This window comes from Epinephelus moara, chromosome 14 (genome assembly GCF_006386435.1).
Source record: "Epinephelus moara isolate mb chromosome 14, YSFRI_EMoa_1.0, whole genome shotgun sequence".
NCBI lineage: Eukaryota > Metazoa > Chordata > Actinopteri > Perciformes > Serranidae > Epinephelus > Epinephelus moara.
The window spans coordinates 15,196,678-15,223,817 of record NC_065519.1 but is presented as its reverse complement, the minus strand read 5'-3'; the positions used below and the strand labels follow the sequence as shown (position 1 = coordinate 15,223,817).

Genomic DNA, 27,140 nt, shown 5'->3' with positions numbered 1-27,140 from the left:
AATGTAAGCAGTGACTATACTAGATTATTCAGTGGTTCCTCTTTAATAAAGGGAGGAAGCTGAAACCAGAACAGTTATGAAAGATATGAGAGATTTTTTACAATAACCACGACAATTTCCAGGACGCAACAGAGCTTGTAGTCGTCAAAAATCAAGGAGTACTTGATCTCAGACACTAATTAGTAATACATCATTTAAGATACTGATTTGTTTATAAGCTGCATGGCCAATAAACATATCACTTTGCTTAATGAATGTTACGGCAGTGTTTAACGTCTTGCATGCTCATGTCCGTGAAGCTCCTTATTGTTCTTAAATCCAGACCATGTGCACTTCTCGAGGCACCGGGTCACATGAACCTCGACTCCATTTGCCTTTTGCCATTTTCAGGCTCCTCAGGGGAATTGCCTGTATCACTCACTATGCCGTTCAGACACACACACAACTACATATGCGCACACACTTTCACACACGTGCATGCACTTCCCTAGGAACCAGAAGGGATAAATTGGACACTAGAGAAGCAATTGTATCCAGTGCATGCTGAATGACTGTCACAGCTGAACAAACACTACCACAGCCCTGCTTTGCACTTAGGCAGGAACTGCACATCCGTCATACACACTAACACTCGTGCGTGCACTCAAACACTTAACAGTCCAAAGGTCTGTTCCTGCTTTCTTGCCTCATTTGTTAAAGCACTTTCCATATTGAGTCTCAGCCCGTTGATAGTACTTTCCAAGTTGTCAAATGGCTCATAAAGGGTAGGATGCTTATCTAAATCCACATCTTCTGTTGTTAGAAAATGGCTTTTCTCAGCCACTGGGCTTGTTAGTCAAAGCTTTTCTGCTTCGCAAGCTACACTTCAAATGACATAAGAGCAAAAAGCTTTGTGGGATTTACTCACTGGTAGTCTAGATTTACTACTCTTATTTCCTTTTATTTTTTGTATCCTCAGTCTCTCCCTGTTTGTCTTGTTTCTGTTTCATCCCTCCATCCTCCCAGTCCTCATGTAGCCTCGGGCCATTGGCTCAAACTCCAGTGCGTTGGGTCTGACCTTGTTATGGTTAACAAGTTCTCTGGGGTGTTGGGGCATTAGATCACATTTATGTTAAATATGCACATGAGGCAGGCAAAGCTGGAAATGCCAAACACATGTCTACTTATACATTACTCCTCTTGCGTGTCTGGGAGACTCTTGCATGTCTTTATGGTTCTCGTGATCTTTTTTCTCTACAGCAAAACTGTAAAGCTATCTAAAAAGTATCTTTTGAGACACACAACTTAGATTAGGTACTTGTAGAAACACACTTGGTCCCAAATATCAAATGAAGTGCTCCCTTATCATGTTTCACAAGGAACTAATTGTAACGGTATGAACAGAATGAGTATGACAAGGCCACCAAGGACCACATGTGACTCCCAAAATATCTGTCTCGTGGGCAGATTAATCATCTGACATTGCTGAAATATGTCATTGTGGTTTTCAACATTTTGTAGATAATGTTGAATACTGTCCATTTCATTCCTAACATGTACTGCCCAACTTGGATGCACCATTTCTATCTGTGAAAACATGGTGCGTGCCATTTGGAGACAGGTAACAGGGGGAGAAGAACAAAGGCTGTCACTGTTTTTGATGTGTTGACTCCAGTGCTGCTGGATCAGGAACTGTTGATGAAGCTGCATAAATTATTATCAAAGATGTGAGGCTGCAGTCCAGGCTTAATTGAAAGTGGATGAATAATGCATACTGTTGGCTTTTTTTGGTCACATTTTGAAGGGCAGAGTGTAGCCTTGGAGCCAGGATGCACATGCACATCCTGAGGAATTTGTTGGTTGTGAAGTGGTCGAATAATGCATGCAACGCTGGCCTTTACATTTAGTTACATTTGGAGGACAGGATGTTGTGTTGTTGTCCTTGGGCCTGGACATTTGTCGTGATGTTTAAGACAATGTTGTTGTTTTCTACATAAGCACCAAGGCCTCCTCCTTTGTATAGAATCTGGAAAGAAAAATGTAAATTCTGCATTTCCTAGTTAAAATGTTAATGATTTGATAATGTTAGTATGTTATAACTGTCTACCATCACACTAAGTAATGAAACTTAGGATGATGCAGCCTTTTGCCACACTTCTAAAAGAGTCAGCTACTCTATACTTATTGAATATCAAAGCTACAGTAGAAATATGCTATTCGCCCTTTCTTCTTTCAGTGCAGGGGATCCTAGAATGGGACATTTTGTCCCAGCTTGGCAAGTGGTGGTGTCGAGCTCTGTCTGAGGCAATTAATTCCAACCCAAATCAGATGGCTACTCATGCATGAATGAGTGGGCTTTTATCTGGCTGAAAGTTAAACACTTGACAAGCGAGAAAGGGCCAGAGCATGATGTTAAAGTACAAGGGAATGAGATCAGCAAGGTGTCAAACACAGCAGACAGCGCTGGGTGTGCTGATAAGAAGAGAGACAGGTGTATGTGGGTAATTCAGCTCAGTGCTTTGATTCACTACAAAATGACTGCATTGAGAGACAATTGCTTTTAGAGTTCAGTTTCTTTTCCTCTCTCATTACTTGTGTATAATACTGCATAGTTAAGATATAATAATTATAATCTTATCTCCCCTTTTTTTCTCTCTTTCTGTGAAGAACTTGGCAGAGGCAGAGTATAGCGTGGCTTTGTACATGTACATGCGTCTGCTAGGCTACCCTGCTGACCGCATCAGCATCCTCACCACCTACAATGGACAGAAACACCTGATCAGAGACGTCATCAACCAGCGCTGTGCTGGTAACCCCTTCTTTAGTCAGCCTAACAAGGTAAGGACATAACATGCAGCAGTTGAGCACAGTGAACAGTTCCTACACTCGCATCCAATGATTGTATCGCAATTGAAATTATTATAAAGCAAGTATAAGGAGAAAAATGTCCTTTTTCTTTTGCAATAGAAGCATGACTGTGAGCTGAAATATGCTAATTCAACAATATTCAATAAGGGGCTTAAATCTAAATCAAAATGGTTGGTAATGTAATATCACTGTCATATCAGCACATAGCTTTTTAAAGTAGTATTAACATACATTAAGCACAGCAGTATGTAGTTCTGTTCAGTTTAATCTCCATACAGTACTTTCATTAACTGTTCTCTTACAAGGAAGTGGTCTTGATACACCCAAAAAGTACTTAAATTTGTTCAACAACTCAAAAATAATGAAACAAAACAACGATTAAGTCCAAATTATCAAGCTAGTTGAGGGGATACTTCACCTCAAAATCAAAAACATATTTCCTCTTAACTGTAGCACTGTTTATCATGAATCGAGATTGTTTTGGTGTGAGTTGTTGAGTGTTGGGGATATCAGTCCTAGAGATGTCTTGCCTGTCGGATATAATGGAACTATATAACACTCAGCATTTGGTGCCAAAAATACTTAAAAAGCAAAAGATCAACAGCAATGTCTCTTTCCAGAAATCATGACCCAGTTACTCAAGATAACCCACAGACCTTGTTCCGTGAAGGAACTGTTTTCTTTCTACCAAAATAAACCCACTAACCGTATCACAGCGCCGAAGGAAAAGTGCATCTACTACTAGCCCATCTAGCACCACTTAGCTAGACAGTGTTACAGCTCAGCCAAGGACGCCATTAATGTTTAGATCTTGTGCTGTAGTGCTGGGGCAATTCATCATTAATCAACGTCATTGTTTACAGAAATACATTGATTTGCAAAACGCATCAGAATATTATAAGTAACACCTAGTTGAAGCATTGATTCAAACTAAAATGGCTTACTACGGCTATGGACAGACAGCTGAAGTGAAAGCAACTTGGAGTGCTTTGTCAAGATGGCAGCAAGACAGCACTGTCCTGTTCACTTTTTTGCCTCACCCAAGCATGATATTTTAGGATTATCAACACGTGGAAAGTGTTACTATTAGTAGTAAGGCCCGTTTCCACCGCAGGAACTTTGGGGTAATTTTACGGGGCCGGGGCCGTTGGTGCGTGTCTCCACCGCAGGAACCACCCCACGAAGGACAGAGTTCCGGAACTTCTACAGGGGCTAAACAAGTCCCTGCCTCGGAGTAGGTACTCAGAACGGCCCGAAAAACTCCTGGGTGGGGCTTGGGGTTTACTTGGTGCTGAATGGATATACTCAAGGCGCTATGTGATGTCAACAGAAAGCGACAAAATATCTTCTCCTCTCGTTCATAGCTTCCACCGCCATGTAAACGAAGAGACACGCCAGAAACCCAGCAACCACCTCAGCTCCTTCCATGTTGATAATCGTCTTTCTTATGTCTGCTTTCTTCTTCTCACTTCTGCTTCATACTTCTGCTTCTTCTTCTTTGTTGTTGTTCTTCTTTGTTTGTTTCTTTGCCGCGTCGCCCCGGTCAAAATGGTTGCGCAACGATTACGTCACATCCAGAGCCCGGTAACTTTACAGGAACCTTCCTCCTACTCCGCTCTCTCAGTGGAGACACGGCGGTTGAGAGGGCCGAGCGAGAGGACATTCCTGTAAAGTTTCTGCCTCCCAAATAGTACCAGGAACTTCTTCAGTGGAAACGGGCCTGTAGTCACTTAAACTTCCTGCACCTCCTCTAACACTACACCATGCATCACCTAACGTTATTCATTCGGCTGGTGAAGTTTGGTATGTAGAAAATAGTTCCTACATGAAACTGCTCACAACAAGGTTACTGTTGAGGTTTTCAATATCTTATATTCATTTATTTTTGATGCTTTGAACACCACAAGCCCAGTGCAGTCTACTTCCATTATACTGGAGAGAAGGCAGACATCTCTCTGGCCAATAAACCAAACACTCGACAGCTCAAACCAAAACAATCCAGACTGATGAATAGCACTACATAAAAGAGGAAAAATATGAAATTTTGATTTGGGGTTGAACGGTCCCTTTAAAGTATATTCATGAAATGCTGACATTTACACATTTCATGTAGCATTCTAACACTGAAACACATCCGCTTCCACACGCATGAACTTCACACGCTCCTAATATCACTTGAGGCTGACACATTTCTCCTCTCCTGTCAGGAAGGGATCCACAGTCCCAACAGACATGTTTTCACCTCATATATATGTAGGGCTAGTATAGTAGAAACATGCATGACACATAACATGCACATGAACACAGTGTCTTCACACCTTTAGATGTCAGCTGCAGTCAGAGCACCAACCCTCTATTCTCTGTTGCACTGAGAGAAATTCACAGCTCTCAGTTCTCACAAGGCATTTGCTGTTTCTGCCTCCCACAGTCTTATTTTTCTCCCCGTGTAATTTAAGCAGGTTTGTATATTTTGACTACAAGTTTTGTCAACTGTCTCCATCCTTGCACATACAACATTTCCTTGAGTTAAGTGGATCTGCGTGGTTGTTGCAGGATGAAAAATAAGTGAGCAGCTGATGGAAGGTCTTAACTCACATTTTCTAGTTATAGGCAAAGCAAAAGAGTATTTTTTTTTACCCTGGACTTCATTGTCCCGCTCCAGCAAATCATGAGACCATTTAGTCTGCTGTAGGTCATAAGACCCAAATAGAGCAGGACGCTCTGTCCCCATCAGTTTACATACCAGCCGGCTGCATACCTCTGTAAACTCACTGAGGTGTGTGTGTTTGAGCAAAAGGATTTAAATGTGCATACTTTGAGAGTGGGTGTAGACTCCATGCTGTGTTCATCCCTGAAGAATACTGTTAAATTGTCTCCAGCCCACGGTATTCCTCCCCACTCCTCTTGTCTCTCTTCTCTCTTTCCTTCCTTTACACTGTGTTAAGTCAGCAGCCCGTTGGCACAGTTTCCCATCCGTTTTCTGTTTGTACTGTTAAATGCTCTTACCCGCTAGCCTCAGGTTACGCTTTCCTCTCTCTCCGTTCCTTTTCCCTACCCACACTTCCTCACCTTTCTCTGCTCTCTGTTCTTCAGGGCTTTCACACACTTTGTAATGTCACAGACTATTGAGGCACGCCAGAGAAAGTTGCAAGATTGGAGTGTAACTGGCACATCACCAGTCAGTTGGCGCGTCATTGTGCCATAATGGCAGAGGGTCAGCATGCCTCCAGTTATGTTGTGATGTTGAAATATGTTGTTTTTTGTTGTTGAATGTGTAGTGTGAGTGGTAAGCAAGATGGATTTCCTCAATGGGCCAACGAAATTGGTACATGCCAATACAGCAGGGGAGAGTGAACACATCCCAAACACCAGGGGCCAGATGCATAAACCATGTGTATGCACAAAAAACATGCCTTTTCCTCCTCATAAACTATAAAGAATGAATGTGTAGTGAGAATGTGCGCACCTCATGCATGCTTCAGACCAGTGGTACACACAGTTTTAGCTTAGATAGCTGCAGGTGATATGATAAGGACAAGATTAAATATAAGTTGAGAGAGGGATAACATAGTTTTAGGTTGCCTATTTCCCTGATTGTGTTATTATATTTGCAGGTTCCACAGTGCTCTGTGAAATCTCAATAAAAGGCACATTTATTAAGTGAATTTAAAATTATTTTTTAATTGTAAATTTCATCTGTATTTTTATTTACATTCGTCTACCTGTTGTCTCTTTTCTGTGAAGCACTTTGTGAAGTCAATTTCAACATGAGCGCTGTATGAATGAATCATTGATGTCATGTTAAATAATAATGATTATCAAGATTTTTCCACAATTATGGTTTGCAGAAATGTGCTAAATAAGTGGTAAGGTTGCTACAAATTGCTACAGCAGTGTGTAATGACAGCGGCTTTGGCAACATTGGAGCACATCGCTGATGTGACACAAGCCCCTTTTAGATAGGAATTGTGCAAATTTGCAGGAAAGCCCAATCAGTCTTCTTTCAGCATTGGCAGTATAAAAGCGAAATCGGGGAGTGCGGCAAATAGCCGCCTACCTAGTTTTGTTTATACAGAGTGCGCCTTTTTTGGGGCAATGGGGGACGTGAGCAAGTAACAAAACATGTAGCTCAGCGTGTGACGTAAACAGTGACGTGGGAGGGAAGCCGCGGCTGGTCAGTCCTTTGGCGATTCTCTCGTAAGTCGGCCCATTCTTCACCATTCCCGTCATCTGGCGGTTAATGGCCTCTTCATTTGCGAGGACAAGGAGGGCGCGCAATTCCTTGTCTCCCCATTCCTGCTATCAGCTAAACAGTGGGTCGTGGGCACGTGCGGCGTCATCAACAACTCCTCCCAGAAATCATCAACAGCCCCTCCTGTTGTGGAAGGCCTCTTTGGTCTTTTTAAACTAAAAGGGTTCCGCCAATATGACTACCCTACGCGACGGAAAATTGGGCACCTCGGATCAACTCGCCAATCCGGCTCTCTGTGTCTAAACACTCGCAGCTTGCCGGCGAAACGGCCCAACATCTGCGGTAAATCTGGCAGTGTAAAAGGGGCTACAATCGATGACATTGTACTTTCTTTACCGTATATCTCATTGACAACTATCGTTATGTAAATGGAGGTTTAAGGGTATTTCTACACCCATTTATGGGGAACCATGGGAGTGGAAATGAGGCTAGTGCACTTGCACCAAGCACCACAGTAACTGAGATTTATAAAACAGAATCAGGTGTACACATGACTTTATTAATCTGACGAAAATAATGCACATGCACATCTTTGCTTTTGTGTGTACACAGAGTTTAAGTCATTAATCTACACAGAGTTTTATGAATCTGGCCCCAGCAGTGTGTCTATCAGCTAGGGCAGCAACTAGTAACTATTTTTAAATTAATTATTTTTTTAAACTTTAAACGATTAGCCGTTTGGTCTATAAGATGTCAGAAAATGTCACTCAGTGTTTCCCAGAGCCCATAATACGTTTTCGTGCAGCTTGAGAAAATCGAATTTTTGGTTTAGTCCGACTGAAACCGGACTTTTAAATGCATGTAAACAGCTTAGTCCGACTGAAATTGGACTATCCGTAGCTCGACTAACACACCTAGATAATTCGATTGAATAATTATAAGTAATTATTGCTGCATATATCCACTTAGTCCGACTGGAGTCGGACTCACCGTTCTGCGCATGCACCACTTTTTCTTTCGCGGGCATTTACCCGGGCGAAGAAGGAGGTGTAGTAGCAGCAGTTCAGTATATAGCAGTGCAGTAACTCCCGGAAAAACAAACAAACAGCATGGCGACCGAGAAGCAGAAGACACACTTCTGGACGGACAAGGAAACTACATTCACGCTCCGCCATCTTCATTCGTCGTTAGCTTCGTCTTCGAGTCAACCGGAACTAGTTCAATACGCACTATATTAAAAAGGACATAACGCTGCCTATCGAGGCGGAGTCAGACGTACTTGGTCAGAAATTGGATTTTCTCTTCTGCACGTATACTCAGACAAGACGAGAAGTCTGACTTGACTGATTAGCCGAGCTATGAGCTTAGCTCGACTACTGCGTGCATGTAAACGTACTGAATGACGTCCTCAAATGTCTTGTTTTGTCAGCAACCCAAAGATAGATTCAGTTTATTGTCATAGAAGAGTAAAGAAACCAGAAAATATTAACATTTAAGAAGCTGGAACCAAGGAATTTTGACTGTTTTTTTCTTAAAAATTAACGGATTAAGCGATTATCAGATTATTTTATTAAATAGTTGACAACTAATAGTTGCAGCCCTACCATCAGCCTAACCATATATAAGCTTAAGAAAAGATAGTGTTGCTGTTATTGTATGTCTTTCTTGTTGGCAACAAAGATTATCAAAAAGACCAGAACCTGGCTGTCGCTTGATACGATTCTCCAGCCTGACGTAAGAAGTAAATCTTTAAAAACGGGTCATGAATACATAGTTCTTAGATAAATTGGAGGTCTAAGCTGAATCTTGCTTTGTTAGTATGGCCATTTTATGTAATTTAGTTATTTATTTTTGGTCTTTTAATGGGATTTGTTGACAATAAGAAAAATACAGAATATCATCAGCCTTATCCTTTAACACATGAGGGCAAAGCACAAATTGCTGATTGTTACTGTTTATTAATTGTCTAACAAGTAGGCAGGAAGTGAATCCCTCTCATGTCTTTGTGTGCGTGGTGCATTCTACCTCCTGCAGGGCTGGAGGCTTTCATCTCCTGTTGTTGTGTCTGCTATTTTGTGCTGTGCAATCCTACCTTGTTGCTTTGTCTTCAAGTCTATTCCCTACTCTGACAGCTCGCCAGAATTTGTGCTTGGTCATGTTAAATGTCCCGTAATGTTACGACATAAAGTGTCATTCATTGTGCTCATGGCCTTAGTCAGTATGCATGCCTGGTAATAAAGTGACAGGGGTGACAGGCTGTTAGATTTGCTGAGAAGAAAGACAGCCAGAGAGGGAGGGAGATGAAAAAGAAAGACGGGCTCTTGTGGGAAAATGCTGAGCAGCTGAAAGGTCATGGCGCAGAGCGTTGGGTCCACAGTGTGTCTGGGAATGTGTCACAATAGCTAAAACCGAGCAAATGTCAACAGCCATCCCACTTTACTGCAATGACTTTAATTAGAGAGAGAAGAAGAGTAGGGACAGTTATCACCAGTCACAGTCCCAAAATCAAATAAACACTCGAGCCCAAGCTGTCTGCTGAATCTCAAAGACAACAGTTGGCACACATATGCATGCATCTTTAATGATGCTGCTTTTTTAGTTTACGCTATGAATTTTACAGACAAGGTCCATCTGCGTTTGTTTTCTGTTGGTACTCTATTACAAACTCATTGCATCAGTTGCATCCCTCAACGTAGTCCTTACAAGCAGCCATGCAGTGAAACTAAATAATGGAATTTTTGGAATTTTGAGCAATTTTCATTGAGTTAATCTGTGTTAAGTTAGTATGAAAGCACATTAACAGAGTTAAGGCAAGATGAATTACAGGGGAGTAGTGTTCATGTTGAATCTTTGAGTTCAGCGTCTGCATCCCTCCTTTCATTGATACATATGGCTGGCTGTAAACACACACACATAAACACACTTTCTCCATCCTTCCTGAGAGCAGGAGCCTCTTTAATAACAGAAAAGAAAGTCTTATGACCAGAACACAGGTTTCGTTTAACCAGATATGTTGACATATATAGGGAAACGTCTCCCAGCATGTCCCAGCTTGCCTTTTTTTGTTTTAAGGCCGATAGGAAACACTCGTGGATATGAAGGCACAAGAAATAAGACATTACACTGTTAACTGAAAAGCTGAATAATCCAGCACTCTGACCCCAGGGCGTAATTGCCGTGAATAAGACATAGCGGGATGGATAGAGTGACTAACAAAGAAAGAGAAGAGAGATCTACACTTGGCCATTTGCTTAGAGTTGGCCTGCTTGTTTTCATGACAGTGAGAATAAAAGAGGGCAAGATGGAAGAAAGTGATTCACAGTCAAATAGCTTCTGTTGGCAACAAAGTGCGTGAGGACAAATATGGGTCTCACAGAATATTCTGTGTGTCTGTGCTCCTTCTTTCTTCCGCAGACATGCATGTGCCACAATGACATGACCTCTGTAATTCACTCCCTGGAAGATTGCTCATAAATAACTAAACGCCATGCAAAATGCTACGCCTTAGGGAGACTCTCTATCTGGGCTTGGTTGTCACTGTCTGTGGGCTAAGAATAACTCCCCCTCTTAAGCGCCCCTTCTCTGCTAAACAAGTTGCACTGTTTTAGTTAAAAACTGTGCGGTTATAGCCTACTTCAGCAAAGGCTGTGATGGACCGTTGTGTGTGTATACCACATTTGTGAGAACATGTGCGTGCATGCATGCATACCACGGCTGTTTGAGTTGAACATTAAACATTTGACTTGGACATACAGCCCGCAATGCCTCATGCTATTGTAAAACAGACATATTGTTGCCTCTGGTGCTGCACCTGTTCTACATAGCAACAGGGAAACATAAATAAATATTGGTCTGCTGCATCATTCGTCCCATCTTTCCCTCTTTTACAAGTTCACATGCACTGTGCCCACACTCCCTTCCTGTTACCCAAAAGGGGTGCTGGAGGGGTTTGGCACAGGGAGTTCTAGGGTCACTGAAAGTGGCATTAGCTAATAGGAGGTAACAGCGACCACAGGATGACTTATTTAGCATGGCTAGTCCATAGGTTGGTTGCTGTAGTCCTGGACCAGTGTGGCTTCTTGATGGTAGCTGATGACCTATTGATCTCTACAGAATTGATCTATAGTGGAAAGACCAACCTCTTTCTGCTGGGCTTTGGACTTTGCCACATAAGGCCTATGTAACTGCACAGTAGTATATTTTGTACAATGGTAAATAAGGAAGACTATTGACCTGTTTTGTTTATGTAACCATTATTTACATGCATTCTTGCTTTATGTAGGTTAAGGCTAACATTATTGCTTCTTACTTGGTCGCCATTGCCATTGCCATTGCCATTGCCATCACCAAGTGGATGGACATGCTGGTTCCACATATATTTTCTGCCGTTTATCTTCCCATTTTATATATTTTTTGGAAGGATAACATCAGTGTTACATAACATAGAAATTTGGGAATCTCCCAGAACATCTATAGGACTGTTGTGACCATCAGTTTTAATCATTTCAATTATGCTTCTTAGAGATTATGTTTTTTTCTTCTGGTGACATGGTGGGCGGACAGCCCTAAGTACTACAACACCCCACCTATGGGAGTTCCTATTGGTACAGGCAGCTGCAGACCCAGACCCAGAGTGAGTCTGGAGGAGAGTGAGATGGAGGCAGCTGCCCGGAGGAAGAAAGGCATTGTCCGGTTAGGCTTAAAGATAACGTTATCTCTTGCCTTCTGCTTAGAAGTGGTGAATTTACAGCTCACAGCAACTTAATCCGATACAGTCTCTGGCTTTTGTCTGATATCAAGTGTCCCTCCACATTTCTGATCTGTCATTAGCGTAGTTAGAACGCATTAGCGTGGAGGGCTAACTTGGCTTGTTTACTCGCTCTTACTCTGAACATCTCGCTGATCACAACCGTTAATCCAAAATGCGGCGTGTTTCAGACGACTGACAACTTGCAGATCCTTTGCACTTTGTGCAAATACGTGATGGCTCCATTTTTGGCTCACGTACCCTCGCGCCGCAAACACTATTTCAAGCAAAACATAGCTTATTTAACAGAAGCGCCATTGAGACATTTTCGCGGAATCCTTGTTAATCAGTCTGTGTCCGCTGCCTTTATTCAGAGGTTTTTGCGCGTCCGTGAATACAGCGCAGACGGAACTCCTCGGGAGTTCTTTTTTACCCCTCAGTTGCAGTTTGTGGAGTTTTGAATCGTGGTTTGGATAATTGATTAGTCGATCAGAGCAAAGCTGATGATAACAGAACATGGGAGGATGAGATGAGAGGAGCAGACAAATAAAAAGTTTCACTTTTACTGCTCCGTCTGTGCCCAGAGTATGCTCTGCACTGCAAGAGTGTGGAGCAACAAAAAACTGAATGGTAAATATAACAGTGCTCCTAATGAATGATCCAGCTCCAAAAATAAAACATCAAAGATGTTTAAATCGTGGCATGCCACCACAAATTTTAAGAATGTGTTGGAAACCCTAGGTCTGGCAATATCAGTCTAGTTCTTTTAACAGCAGGACCAAACTTGTGAGAGTTTGAAAGCCCGTGCATATAGATGTTGATGACATGTAGGCTGTAGGAGCAGTTGTACATACAGTACAGCTAGTACTGTGTCTAATGGGTTCAGTTTTTACATGGTTTCATCTCCATTTCTTCGCTTTGTATCAAGCTGGAAGTGCAGTATGTTTTCTTTATTATGCAAGGTGTAACAGCACTGGCAAAGTCAAAACACAGCTCTGTTCTTCATGTACAGGAATAAGTACGCTTCTCAGCAAGACAGGATTACCAGGGTATAAAAGCAAATTGGCTGACATGAGTTTTCTTTTGCTTTGGGAAAAAAAATCCCACAGAGAGTCACTTCTCCATTCTCTGTCTCCCCCCTGAAATAATCTCTGATCCAGTCAAGCACCAGGGCCCCCAGTACCTTGGCCCTGAGTCTCAGGGGGTCCAGGTAAGAGGCTAGTGGCGGCAAATGCCCTCTAAGCCGTATTAGCCCCGCCGGTTGCTCATGTGGCCCACAGCGATAACAGCAATAACAAGAAAACACAGGCGCCATCATTCACCCCCCACCCCCACCCCCTCAAAAATAAATAAAAAAGAAGAAAAAGAATTTAAGACGGAAAGCGGTCTCCTTCATGTTTCTAAACATTTCAGCCAAATCCTTCCACCTACCTAAAATGCACACACTCATTTACTTTGCAAAATACATCAGCTGCCATGGCTTAGTTAGCAGTTTTTTGATATGTATGTGTATATTTGTGCCGTTTTTTTTCTGTTCAATAAAGAACATGTTTGTGTGTCTGTTCAGGTGACAACAGTGGACAGGTTCCAGGGTCAGCAGAACGACTACATCATCCTCTCACTGGTCCGCACCAAAGCTGTGGGACACCTGAGGTAATTACTTCAATGCATACCAAGCACAAAAACTTGCCTGACCTAAAATAGACACTTTCAGCAGCTATTCTACTACAAAAATACTTGTTTAATAGGATGTGCACCTAAGATACAAAAATGTAGGCACTTAACTCTCTTGAGACAGCTGCTCTCAGGAGGCGTTCTCCCTTTGTCATGTTTAACTACTGAATGAAGTTTGCTAAAGGAAAAAGAAGACAATAACACTGCGGCTGTCTTCAAGTATGTATGAGCTTAATTTTTAAGGCAGGGAGGATAAAGGGTGCTTCAGGACAGGAACATGTCTGTGGAGCGGCTGTACTTTTTGTCCTGGTTCAGAGAAGCTATTGTGCTCTGATGATTGGGGTGAGACTATCACACAAAGAGCTCTGCTGTGATCAAAGGCGTACCATATAACAGTCATTAAGAGGCATGATGTTTAACCAACTGCAGCGGTAGGTTTTATGTCTTTTTGTTCCATGTCCCATTGCTTTTTGCTCAGCTGTACTCCCTTGCTGGCCTCTTCCTCTCAGTCTTCAGCTCCGTCTTCTTATCTCTCTGCTCCCTCTTTTCTTCATCGCCGCCTCCTTCCCCATTTCACTGAATTGATTTGTAGTGAAATGGCCCTTCACTTCCCGGCTGCCGTGACACCTTGATGAGCTCTTCACACCTAATATGCTGCTTGTTTTAATACCAGACAATTGAGGCTGAACTCTTCCCTAGTACTTCAGTTTGCCATGCTGTGATGTACAGTAGCTGCTTCTGGAATTGCATCGCTCACAGCTTTATCACAGCTGCACTGCGAGTGCTTTTACCCGCCCTCACACTGGACAGTCTGCAAATAACAAGCCATTCCTTTTTTAGCTAAATGCATCGCCCCCTCTGTACCCCACCCGTGAGCGTGGTCACTTTTAGCCGGCAGAGAAAACACTTTAAAACTCTATTTTGTTCTTTTCTCGTCTCTCGGATAAAGGATTGAATTGATGTAGCTGGGAATGAGAAGTGCAGCAGGCCTCAGAAAGTGGTAGTTTATCTTGCTGGCAGCGCCTGCTTTCCTCTTGGTATCTTTCATTTGATCTTGTCTTACACTGGATATTGCACCCTGCCTCATACACATTCTCAGCCCACACTAAGTGGGAAGGTTGTCAAAGGTTGTCCCTGTAACAATGTGTGAGAACTCTAGTTATCAGATAGTGAAGGGTATACAGCAGTACTAGAGTTTCTATTCTCCTGGATAAGTATCTGTATCAAGGACATTAAACCCTAGTTTTTTAATTAGCTTCTTAAGAGTGATGAGCTTCATGAACACACATTTTTCTGCACGAATTAGAACAGTTTTTGGTAATTCAGCATGAAAATATTTGAATCAAAATTTGATGGCAGTTGTGTGGCTGATTGATTATGCTGTCAGTCTACGTTAAATCTAATCAGCTGAGTTCATGGGCGTCAAACATTCCTCCTCTTCCTTCTTTCAAAACCCTTTTGAAATGAATTTCATATTGTGCTTGTTTCCTTCTTGGTGGCCAATTTGTATTCCTTTTCATACTTTTTTTGTGCGTGAGTACTTAGAATACTTTAATTCAAGTACTCACATATGGAAATTACATAAATGTCCATCCCTATTCCATACGCTCCTGTCTTCTTGCAGTCCAGCTGTTGTCTTTCCTGTTAATCCAAAGCCAATTGCTGCTTTTTCTGCCGCATTTGACAAGAGCTTGATTGCTTTTTGCGGGAGTGACCCCTCACCTCCATTTTCTTCAGCAGACTGGCTTGAGTGTTGAAGCCACAATGTGTGCAGGGAAACAAGTTTTTTTTCTAGGTCCGCGTTCATTTTCAATCCCGAGCAGCCTGCAGAAAGCTTGCATCCTTAGATGCTATGTGGTGCTCTGGAGGTTGGCCTGTGGGTACAAATGGTGTAAAGTGGACACTGCCACTGTTTGTAGGAAAGCATTTGCGGTGGTTTGCCTCTGTTCTGAGGTTGAGTCCAACTGTCTGGGAACTAGGTTATGCCTCCAAGTGTAATGCCCTTGGGCAAGGTTTGTAGTGCACCCTGTTAAAATGTGGCTTAGTGATGCAGGTGCTTGGCAAAGGGAGCAAGGGGGCATCTTCTCTGAACCACTGCTCCAGATTCTGGGGTGTGGGTAGAGGATCATTGGTGAATGTAGACCCGCTCCCTTTAGATAAAACGTGCTCAGTCTAAAGCATTTCCGACTTCCGTTTATATATAAGTAAATATGCTGAACCATTGCGATGGATTCAGAGTTTGCAGTGACGCCAATTATGTTCCGCCTCGTTAGTTCACCACATGGACCGTTTAACCTGGCAACAACTGCAGCCGGCTCAAACGTGATTGGTCAATATCACGCGGACTACAAACAGCCTACAACCGAAAACCAGGGCTCTTCCGCTCTTCTTCCGGAGGCAAGATCTCCAGGGGTTTGCCTACAGACTCTACATTCACTGAATGTAGAGTCTGTATAGAGACTAAGTCTAAAGTAATAAAAACATAGTGATTCTTATTTTCATGTGATTATACACAAAATAAAACATACTTATTATATTCTATTTCTGCCAATATTTCCCCCTAAATCCTACACACTAATATTCATTCATATCTTGGTGTTCTAAGTGCTCAGCTGAGTGGTTGAAAGAGCAGTGGTTCATGGGAAATTCTTGTGCTGTCCACTGTGTTTTTCCCATACTGGAATCACTGTGGTGTACCACAGTCCTACCTCACAATCCAACCCCCAGTACTCTCCCCTCTTCCTGCATCTGTCCTCATGGCAATCTGCTGCCGTGACAACCACAGGGGACGCAGCTGACCATATGACAAGCTGACCCTTGGTTTGACAGGAGAAGCATCCCTGCTGATGCACACAGGCACATTCACATGCAGGAGCACACTCTTTGACAGGGAAGCACAGATCCAGACACGCTCTGACATGTACACACACACATAAACACACATGTGAGAACACACGCGAACGGTATTCGTCCACTTTGCCCTGCCATGTCGCAGCACAGCACAGGTGGGCGTCTCTCAGTAGTGCCATGTCCACAGGCTATCATGCCTCATGATTGGTTCATCTTTTCTAGAGCTCTGTGCTCATTGGTTGCAGGCTGTTGTAGTTTGTCTCTGTGGAAATGTTGGGCTTTCAAGTTTGATTTTGTACCATTTGCAGTAATTTTACATAAACCTACCGGCTGCACGTGCTCACTCACTCACTCACTCATAAACCCTGCACGATGGTTTTTATAAGCCATTTTTTTCTTTCTACATATTCATGGATATCATCATGCATATTGCAAGGATTAATCCTCTTAATCTCATGAAGTACTCAGGTGGACATATTCCACATTTTTTTGGCTAAATTTCCACATATATATGTGTTGATGTGTGCTGCATACACACATGGGTGTGTGCCAGACTCTTGTATGTCAAAGCAAAGACTGTTTTCATTCTTAGCAGAGCTGCTTGAATAAGACAAACACTCCTTCCCCCTCATATGCTCTGCCTCCTTCCGTGCTCTGTAGATTTCTATAAGCCAGTATGCTTTTTACTCACAGATTTACAGGCCAGCTGGTCATACTTTGCACAGCTCCATTATGTTGCCCATCCAAACACCTCGAGCACACAATACAAAGATTATTTCATGCACACAGTTTGAAGGATAACCCCTTCTTTTCATGGCTGGTTCTCTTTGTGGCTTTTTAGATGTTCAAGAATATCAGCCTCTATTTCACCATGTGTCATGTATAGAACTTTCATTATAAGAGTAGAATACGGGGATGTGTACTATGAGAATGCTTTTTTTTTTTTTTTTACATAACACATTGTGTCTTAAGTTTGGGCTGTCAAATGCAGACCTTTGCACATCAAGTCCGTATTTTTCTTAAATTTTCTTTAAATCTGTTATCTGTTAAAAATTGTTTCACACAGAAACCTTGCACACTGAGTCTGTTGCGCTAAATTGCTACCCTGGAAATCCAGAGTTCTCGCGAGAGCACAATTTGAATTTGCTCAGCGAGTCACTCTGGCAATCAGTAATGATGCTAATTACCCATGCTGTTGGAGCTGAGCTCCACCAATCACATCGGTGTATCTGATATAGGCGGGCCAGAGGCGAGCTAAACAGATGACGACAGCGCTGCGACAACAAAGTCCGGAATCGGTCAGTAAACATTGCAAGATGGCTACGGATGAACACCAGTTGTTTGAAATGGCTTTGGCATTGCAAGATGGCTACGGATGAACACCAGTTGTTTGAAATGGCTTTGGCCATTACAGTGAACAAGTTAGACTTGGCTTTTTCTCTAAAAGAGGAACAGAAGACGGCACTCGAATCTTTCCTTTGCAAGAAGGACGTCTTTGCTGTTTTGCCATCCGGATATGGCAAGAGTCTAATCTACCAGTTAGCTCCGCTTGTAGCTAAGCGCTAAGTATTGTTCTGATTGGTCGTAGTGTTATCCAGTTGCGTAAAGTGATATTTTCAAATGCATGCTTGGTGCCGCCCCTCGAGTTGGGCCATTTTCATTACTCATAGCTAGACCCTAAATCTTTCTAGATTTGGGTCTGGATTTCCAGGCTACTAAATTGCTCTACTAATTGCAAAATGGCAGCACGGTGGTGCAGTGGTTAGCACTGTCGCCTCACAGCAAGAGGTTCCTGGTTCGAATCTAGGGTGGGGGGTTGGTATCCCGGGTGTAGGAGCCCCTCTGTGTGGAATTTGCATGTTCTCCCCATGTCAGCGAAGCTACTCCGGCTTCCTCCCACAGTCCAAAGACATGCAGGTTAACTGGTGACTCTAAATTGTCCGTAGGTGTGAATGAGTGTGAATGGTTGTCTGTCTCTATGTGTCAGCCCTGTGATAGTCTGGTGACCTGTTCAGGGTGTATCCTGCCTCCCAATGTTAGCTGGGATAGGCTCCAGCTCCCCCACGGCCCCCCAACAGGATAAGCGGTTACGGAAATTGAATGAATGAATGGGTGAATGAATGAATGAATGCAAAAATTTGTAATACAAGACAAAAGGTTTGCTTCCTTGCTTCTCTCCTCTGGAGGTACCTCCCTGGCTGTCGCCACTTTCTGCGCAGGCCTTGCTGTCCACCTTCTCCACTCTGTCACTCTCTCTTTGTGTCTTTCTGTCTGCGTGTGGTCCTCATCCTCTATTACAGCCTTCTTTTTGTCACCATTATCCACCTTAATATTACTATCTGCCCTGTTAAAAATAATACTGTGTGCGTGCGCCCTGTTCCACATATAACAACTTCAGATAAAGAATACTGATTTGGTGTGTAAAGGCATTTAAGCATGTTTTTTTTATCTGTTAACTTGGGTACATGGACATTAAGTGGAATTCCGCTAAAACAGAGCACGACAGCAAACCAAGCAGGATTCCTTCATTCTCTGGCAAATGACTCCCCTGTCTCTAATCTCTTAATTCTACAGGATGGCATAAAAAGTAACCTATCTGCCCTCTCTTGTACTCTCCCTCCTCTCCCTCTCTTTATCCGTCTTGTTTACCCCTGCCCTTTGCCTTTCATTCCTTCATTTCTGTCATGGCTTCTGTTTGTCCCCCTCACCTTTCGCTGCTTATCCTTCACTAAACCTCTCCCCTCCTACTCGACACTGCTTTTCCCTTCCTTTACAATCTTTTCTTGATCCTTTCACTTTGATCCCTTTTTTTGTTTTTGCCCCTACACATGATTTCCCTCTCCTCCTACAATTTCACACTTTCTTCCCACTTCTCTTTTTTCCCCCTCCTTGTGTCAAACCAATTTTCAACTTTTTTTTCCCTAACACTCCACAGGGATGTGAGGCGTCTGGTGGTAGCCATGTCAAGAGCCAGACTGGGTCTGTACATCTTCGCCCGGGTGTCTCTGTTTCAAAACTGCTTCGAGCTGACTCCTGTCTTCAACCAGCTCACTGCCAGACCCCTGAAGCTGCACATCAGGCCGCATGAGTACTACAGCCAGGAACAGCCCGTATGTAGACACACGCATGCACACACCAGTTTCTTTAACCCCATAATCTTATACTTCATTAAATTTGGCTGATGATTAAGCACTCCAGCTCCATATTTGCCAGTAAGAACCGACTATTCCATGTTTCGCTTCAGGACCCATTTCCACTCTCCAACATCCCTCCTTGTCGTTGCTGCCACAGCCCCCTGACTATATCTAATCCTGCCTCTATATTTTGGATGGCATCATCTTTCCCTCTGGTCCTCACTGGTCCCAGGTCTTACCACAGCTTTACCCATAGACCCCGGCCTGTTAACAGCATTCTGCAGGGGCCATCTGCAAGCATGGGAAACACGGGCCTGGCTATAATTAACCCCCGAAGGTCAGATGGCAAAATCACTCTCCCAAATCCCGCCAGGCCAGCATGAGACGACTGTTGTCTGGTCACTGTGTCTCGCTGACTGGCGTGTGTGGCAACAGGGGTGTCTAAAATACCCCATAGCCTCTGACACTTCCTCTGACTCTAGAGTGTTCATCCCCATGGGGGACAGCTCTTTTGGGCACACACATGCGGCCCCTGCTTAGCCCATCTATCTGGAGTCAGTAAACCCCTGCTGTTTACACGCAGATGCAGATTAAAAGTCAGATTTTTGTCTGGCAACACTGAACCAGAACTTTGACAGACTACTTAACAGTGCTGATTCAGAGGCAGTTATAAAAATAAAGGATAACACTGCTGCTTAATGCTCCATATGGATATATACGTATTTACAGCGCTGTAGGATGGTACTGGACAGACGGTAAAGCTTAAAGTCTAATCACACTCAATCACTGGAAAACGCCTTGATGTTTTTACTGATAGTTTTACAGTAATAAAAGCACACACAGTTAAGTTTTACAGTACTGAAGCTGTCAGCGCATTCACTTGATGCCCAGAGGGCCTCTCTGAGCATCACCCCTGTATTTATTAAATATTCTGCTCGCCTCATTCCTCAGTTTAGACTGCCGCACTCTGTCTGCATACTAATTCTGTTAAATTACAAACTCTGAATCCCCGACTCCTTTTGATAGTATGCGAGAAGTGATTGCTGGAGGCAGTGAGTGAGAAATGTGCTTTAAAATAACAAGCGTCACAGGCAGGTGAAGTGTAATTTCCCTCAACATTTGCATCAGATCCATACTTTACCGTGCGGCGCCTTAAAGAAAGGTATACGCTTTCATTACCGTCACATCCTGGATTAGAAACAGTCTTTGTCTCACTGGTATTTTTTGTTCCTTCCCTCAGAGAGATGCTTCTGGACAGCCAGACCAAATCATCAACAACATGCCAGAGATGACCAACCTTGTGTACAATATGTACATGCACATGATCCAGACCTCCCAGAAGTACAGACAGGTAAACACCTTTTGATAGATACAATGATGAAGAATGTGAAAGACAGGATATAGTACTGTATCATATCACTACTGTCTCAAAAGTATATCGTGGAAAGGAGGCTGATATGACTAAGGCAGTATTCAAAACCTCCTACTACATACTAAATACTTAATTCGTTGGTAGTATTCAGTATGACACTTGTAAACCGATGTATTTAGCAGTATGCCAGGAAGAAGCAGAAGTAAACAACAGCACGGCAAACCACCACTACTACATTTCGTCGGTTCACCTGTGTATAAGGGCATCTGCACCTGCTCTGTCCCTAATAACAACAAATAGAATTTAACATTTGATTTAAGTTATGTACATGTCATGTTGTTTTCTTATTGACAGTTTGCTAAGGTTAATGTTGCTTTCCTCGTAATATCAGATGTTAGCTTAGCAGGCTTAACTTAAACGTTATAGCTTTGTTATGGGTAGCAGGACAGATGTAGTGATACGTTCATTACAGATGTCACAATTGTGAATTGTTTTCCTTACACAACAGTAAATTAGAGTTAAAATGTGTATTCCTCTTTGTCCACCACTGACGAAGGGATTGTTGTGATGGTTCCAAGGCATTGCATTGTTGGATATAGTTTGTCAAGTGTTTACTCTTGGTTTCTATTGTCCATCTACTCTCAATGATTTCTCCAGGACCAGAGCGAAGTAAAACAAACTACGATGTCAGGTGATATTGAGAAGACATGTCGATTTAGAACAGCCTTGATAACAATGTCTTATCTTGTCTGTAGCACTCGCCATGGTTGTAATTACTCCTCATTGGTTCTGGTGCAAAACCTGTTGATTTCCAGCACGTTGCTTCACAACAGCGTTAGTCCCACCCATGTCACTGATCGGGTAATTAAGTCCCCACAGGGCACTCAGTTGTCGTTTTTTTTAATTAACCGGGAAAAAAACTGTTTCATGTCACAATGCCAGACAACTCTAACTCGGCGGAGTAGGTGGATTAAAAGGTCAGGGCCAAGGCTAGGGTGAGGCAGACTGGTCGAATACATAATGGAGATTCTGAGACACCTTAGCATTTTTGGCATGCTGCAAATTTTGCTTTTGTTTGCATTCTACATGCTCAATTTGGCCAAATTAGTAGTAGTGCCTGTGTAGTAGGCGGTTTTGAATACAGCCGAAAACTATATAAAATTTGTACTTTTACTGTATCGAGTGTACACACGATATTAACATGTTCGTCTTTAACTTTCTTTAAGTTTGGTGACACTAAGTGTTTAAGCACAGTGCTTAAAGCTGTCACTGTCTCTCCCTGGTTGCTATTTTAGTATTTACTTTAAACTGTGATGTAGAACAGTAAATGGGTCACATGTAAGAGAGCTATTGTAGTTGAAGAGGTAGTTGTGAAGATTGAACAGGCCACAAGCCAAACACATTCATAGTGGAGCTCAGGTGATTTTTACACTGTAGTCACTGTCACATACTGTCTCTTGTGTTGACCTAAAAAGGAAGATGGGACAAGTTAGAAATAGATTTTGCTTGTATGGTATATACTACATCGCCTTCAACATAGATTGTTTCCTAGTTGAATGCACCAAAAAATCTTCATGTACATTTTTAATATTTTCCTTTCCCTTGGCTTCTCAGCAGCAACAGCAGAAACTGGCACTACCTCCTCAACAAACCAAGACCGACGCTGTGGTTGAGAAAGCGCCAGTTAGCTCCGGGGAGCCACAGGAAGAAACCCCCATGGAGCAGGACACCCCAGAAGGAGAGGCAAAAAACTCCGAGCCAAACTCAGAGGACACCAGTGAAAAAGAAGAAAAGCAAGACACAGTGGGTCACGCTAAGATGCCAGAGCATCCCGGCAGAGACAGCGATAGTGACGGCGAGGACAGTGGAGAGGAGCAAAAGGAGTAGAGGCTCCACATATGGGACTACTGTTTAATTAAAGGCCTCAGTTGTTGAGGGGACCAAGTGGACTGTCCCTTCAGGAAAGATTAGCAGGGAGTCAGTGATTCTGAATTAGTTTTCTACTGAGAGAAGATCCCGGTGATAATGTTGCATCCTTTTTTTCTAGAACATTCAATTTTGTAACCATCAGTACTTTTCTATTAAAAAAAAAAAAAAAAAAGTAAATCCTCCATTGTCTGTGACATGTGTTAGTATATGTGCACCCACCCGTGCTTATAATACTCTTAAAGAGGTCCTGAGCTATATCACTCTTGCACGCACACTCTCCCAGACAAATACAGTGTATAGTCAACATGTTTAAGCCTTGTTAAAATCTCTCTGTCATGATACTTCCATCCATTCATCTGCTTCCCTCCTCTGCTTTAAGCACAACTCAAATCTGATTGGCTCAGCCTATACCAGCTACACAAGCTGCGACTAAGCTGCATTTGTAGGTCAGTCACTTCACCCAAGGGCCACTGTGCATGCTGGGGGATTTCAACTCACCCTCTGGATGTACACAGTCGCTCAACCAGCGAGCCTTAAATCCTCTGCCATTCATAACTTTGCGTGGAGTACTGAAGGGACGGCGCTCTGCAAAACAGCGCGTTAGAGTTTAACGATCAAATTTAGGCGTAAAATTTTATGTTGAGGACAAAGCAACCATTCAAAGTTCAAACTCAGGTCTTGATAATTAAAACATACGTCCACTCAAAATGAAGAGGTTAACACAGTCCACAGCCTTGTGGGCAAAAACACAGACTGGAAATTCATTCATTATCATGCACCAGAGGTTGGTTGTTGTTACATCATACCTCGGGCAGGCTGAGAGAACAGGTCAGCTGCACAGCTGCTCGAGCCTGGGCCAGTCTAAAGACCTGATGGAGAACCATGTGTTGATAGATGTGGAGAGACATATTCTCTGCATTCAGTCAAGTGTGGAGCCACATAGTGTCTATTTTTCTACTTTCAGAGAGCGGGGCACTCCGGGTCGAAGTTCCTCCTGAGTATTTTGGAGTAGTAGGATATGCCTCTCTGTCGGCTGAGGAAAGGATTACAATGAGAGGTTGGATAAGGAAGATAATCCCTGTCGGCTGAGGCTGCACGTACAAATCACTGACAGTTTTGGCATGAAGCCCACAAGACACAGACCAATATACTGTATCACATGATGCTGGAATATCTCATGATTTGTGCTGAATGACTGAACATAGCCACAACAGACTTTATGAAGCCGTAACACGAGCATACATGCTGATCCATCTGATTAGTCCTCTACAAACCCATGACAGCAAGCACACTTTCTCTTGAGTCACATGAATGTCTGCATTGTGTAACATCCACCCTCTGCTGAGCCTACCAGTTACTAACTTTCTGTTTTCTCCCAGCTGGCCTCGAGAGAATTCAGTTGCCTGTGGTGCCTTGTTGTAGGAAATTAGCACTAACTGGTGGGACGTGACTACTGCTTGCACACTCTGAAGGTCTCGAGCAGGATCTGGGAGACTGGAAGGAATAGCTACAAGGGAGGAGAAGATCAGGAGCTCACGTCCTCCAGAAGCTTTCTCTGCTGAAGGTGAACATGTCTTTTATACTCACACGACAGGTATTCATTAGGTTAATAGCTACTTTGCAAAGCTCTTCTTCTAACCTTTGCTACGGGCTGATGTGTCACAGGGACTAACAGCATGCAGTAAAACTGTTAATGTGCATTTGGTCATGAGCACAGATGGTATGTTATTGTTCTCTTTATACTGGCTTTTAATTTGCCACATAAAAATGTATTTTATGCAGATTTTTGAATCATTTTTTAAAGACTGTTCTGGTTATGCAGTCATTTTAAGGCAGTGGTTTCCAACTGGTCCAGCTGCAGGGTCCACATTTCTCCTTAGTCAAGAGTTCAAGGTCCACACGGTTTAATATATTACGGGTGCTTTCAGACCTAGAGTTCGCTTGCTTTGGTCCGAATCAGGGACTTATTTGTTACTAATTTTGGTTCGTGTTCTCATGGCAGATCAAATGCTTTGTGCGAGAAAGCTGCTATTGATTGGTCAGAATTCCCATGTGGGAAAAATCCAGGAAGTAAACAAAATCTTGAAGAAGAGTACACTTGCAAGATAACTGCAACACTTTCTAATGTCACAATGGAGGGACAACTACGCAGGTTGATTTTAGCGCTGGTCATCGTGGACTATATTGCTGTCATTGTTCATTTTAGTCAAACCATACAGTTTGAAAATGAGGCGCGGCTCCAACTAGAAAACAATGTTTTGATGCATTGGATGTGCTGAATGTGCATATTAAGGCAGTACAGGAGGAGGTGCACATTAATAATCCTCCAGGACTGTAACATGCTCATGTTTAACCCAAACAATGTGTCATTTGACTGCAGTTGGTTCGGATCGAGGTCGGAACACGTTCTCATCACAAACGAACCGCACCAGAGTTCAGTTTGTAACCGGACCGAGACCTTCTTGAAGATCTCGGTCCGGTTACAAACAAACTCTGGCACGTATGACTATTGGGGTGCTTTCATACCTGCCCTGTCTGGTTTGGCAGCAATGCAATCGCACTCAGGCGCGCACCAAAACAACCGGATCAAGACCTTCTTGAAGAGGTGGTCTTGGTCCGGTTGTTTTCGTGCACACCCAGGTGCGATTACTGTATTCACACCTGCCTAAAGAACCACACCCAGTGGGCAAACGGACTTGAATTAGATTGAACTGAACCTAACCAAACAGGGCAGGTATGAAAGCACCCTAAGAGTCATACTTGCATTGGCCATGTCGTCAAGCTAGTCTGCTGTCTCATCAGGCAGCTGTCCGATAGTCACTCACTCTACAGTATGAAACAGCACCCCAAAATAAAATCTTGACACGTTTGCAAGTCACTTACGGTCCATTCAAAATGAGCTAGTGACCCACTTTTCGCCCGCGACCTAGCAGTTTGGAACCACTGTTTTAAGAGGCTTGCAACAAACAGTACAGAAGCAAGAAACACAAGGTGCAAGAGGAAGAATTTAAGGGAAGTTCAGCAGAGTGCTGAAGTGTTTTTGAGGTTTGAGCTCATGACAGCGGTCAGAGTCCAGTTGTCACGGTTGTGCAATGTTATTCTGTCTTTAAAACAATTTAGTCACTGGTGTTTTTTTCTCTTTTTAATGCGAAGGCGTTTCCCAAAAGCACGGGATCCACTGTGGGACACACTCGTGTTGAATGTGTCGTTTATTGTCCAACCCTACGAGACAGCAGTGTCACAACAGGAAATTACACATTACATTGTCAAGACAGCGGTGCCCTGAGGGCTGAAGCAGCTGACCATTGTGTCTTAAAGCTGCAACAGACTTAAGGAATCAGCCTGACGCACACTTTCACACCCATAAAACCATCAGATCTACAATCTCAACTTCAAGGCTGGGCCTCAGGGCAGATTTTTCTGGTGGATTTCAACACACAAAAGCTCCTCTCGCTTAATGTTGTATTTCTTGGAAAAAATAAAATCTCACTCTAACAAACGTCTCCACATATGTTTAGCAGCCATATATCCATTTATGTATGCATAAATCATCAGGTAGGGAGAATCCACACATTGCACAGCATTCCAATTAGCAGTTTTTCATCCTGGATATTACAACAGGCATTTTTATGGCTTAAAATAGCAGCATATCATACTCCTGGCCGCCGTTATCAGCGCTGACAGATAAAGTAATGCTCATTACCAAAGTTATGCATGATCTCCGCTGATCTGCTATTAGTGGGTGACTAATGTGCCAGCGTCGGTCCTCAACACCCTGTAAGTGGGCGGCCCATTGACCTCACCAGGCAGACAGGCCTGGTGGTTATTGCTCGAGGTTGCCAGCTTATCATGCTTTGTCAAGGCCACTGCCTAATCCTGACAAGTACATCTAGATCATCAACAGGGCACGTTTCAATCTGATAATCTCCTATCATCGCTGAAGAGGCGCGGCCACTCACAGGAACACGGATGTGACTGACACGCTGTTATTTACAATCCTGAAGTGCACTTCTGCCAGACTTCCTCCCGAATTCCGATGATCAGTGACAGTAGTGTCTTTGGCTTTGCAATGCATGCATGACTTTAATTAGCCACTCTCATCTTCCTCTTCTTTGTCCCAGACTAGGATGGGCAGTTGTGGGTCATGTTTCTGGGGCATCATCTGGCTGCTGGTTCTGCTCTGCTTCGGCTGGCCCCTCAGCATCACCTTAGGGGGTCTCTATGGCCTCGTCAGCCCCCTCACCACCTGCCTCGGCCTGGACCGACTCTCCGAACTACTCCTGGAGGGCGCCAGCTTGGGCCGGACCTGTGCCAATAACATGAGGCACGGCAAGCCTCTGTGTTGAGATCCACCCTGAGAGATCAGGACTGGAGATGGAGGCAAGATTGTTGCTT

At 43.2% G+C, this 27,140-nt stretch overlaps 1 protein-coding gene across 1 annotated transcript in view; it reads left to right on the top strand.

The window, feature by feature from the left end:
- Positions 1 to 22,858, top strand: part of aqr (aquarius intron-binding spliceosomal factor) — a 73,789-nt gene extending 50,931 nt beyond the window's left edge. The window contains exons 32-36 of the mRNA XM_050061649.1: positions 2,647 to 2,817; positions 13,354 to 13,439; positions 19,246 to 19,420; positions 20,685 to 20,795; positions 22,431 to 22,858. Coding sequence (XP_049917606.1) covers positions 2,647 to 2,817; positions 13,354 to 13,439; positions 19,246 to 19,420; positions 20,685 to 20,795; positions 22,431 to 22,703 — 816 coding nt within the window. The 3' untranslated portion in view covers positions 22,704 to 22,858. The remainder of the gene's footprint in view (positions 1 to 2,646; positions 2,818 to 13,353; positions 13,440 to 19,245; positions 19,421 to 20,684; positions 20,796 to 22,430) is intronic.
- Positions 22,859 to 27,140: the final 4,282 nt, after the last annotated feature.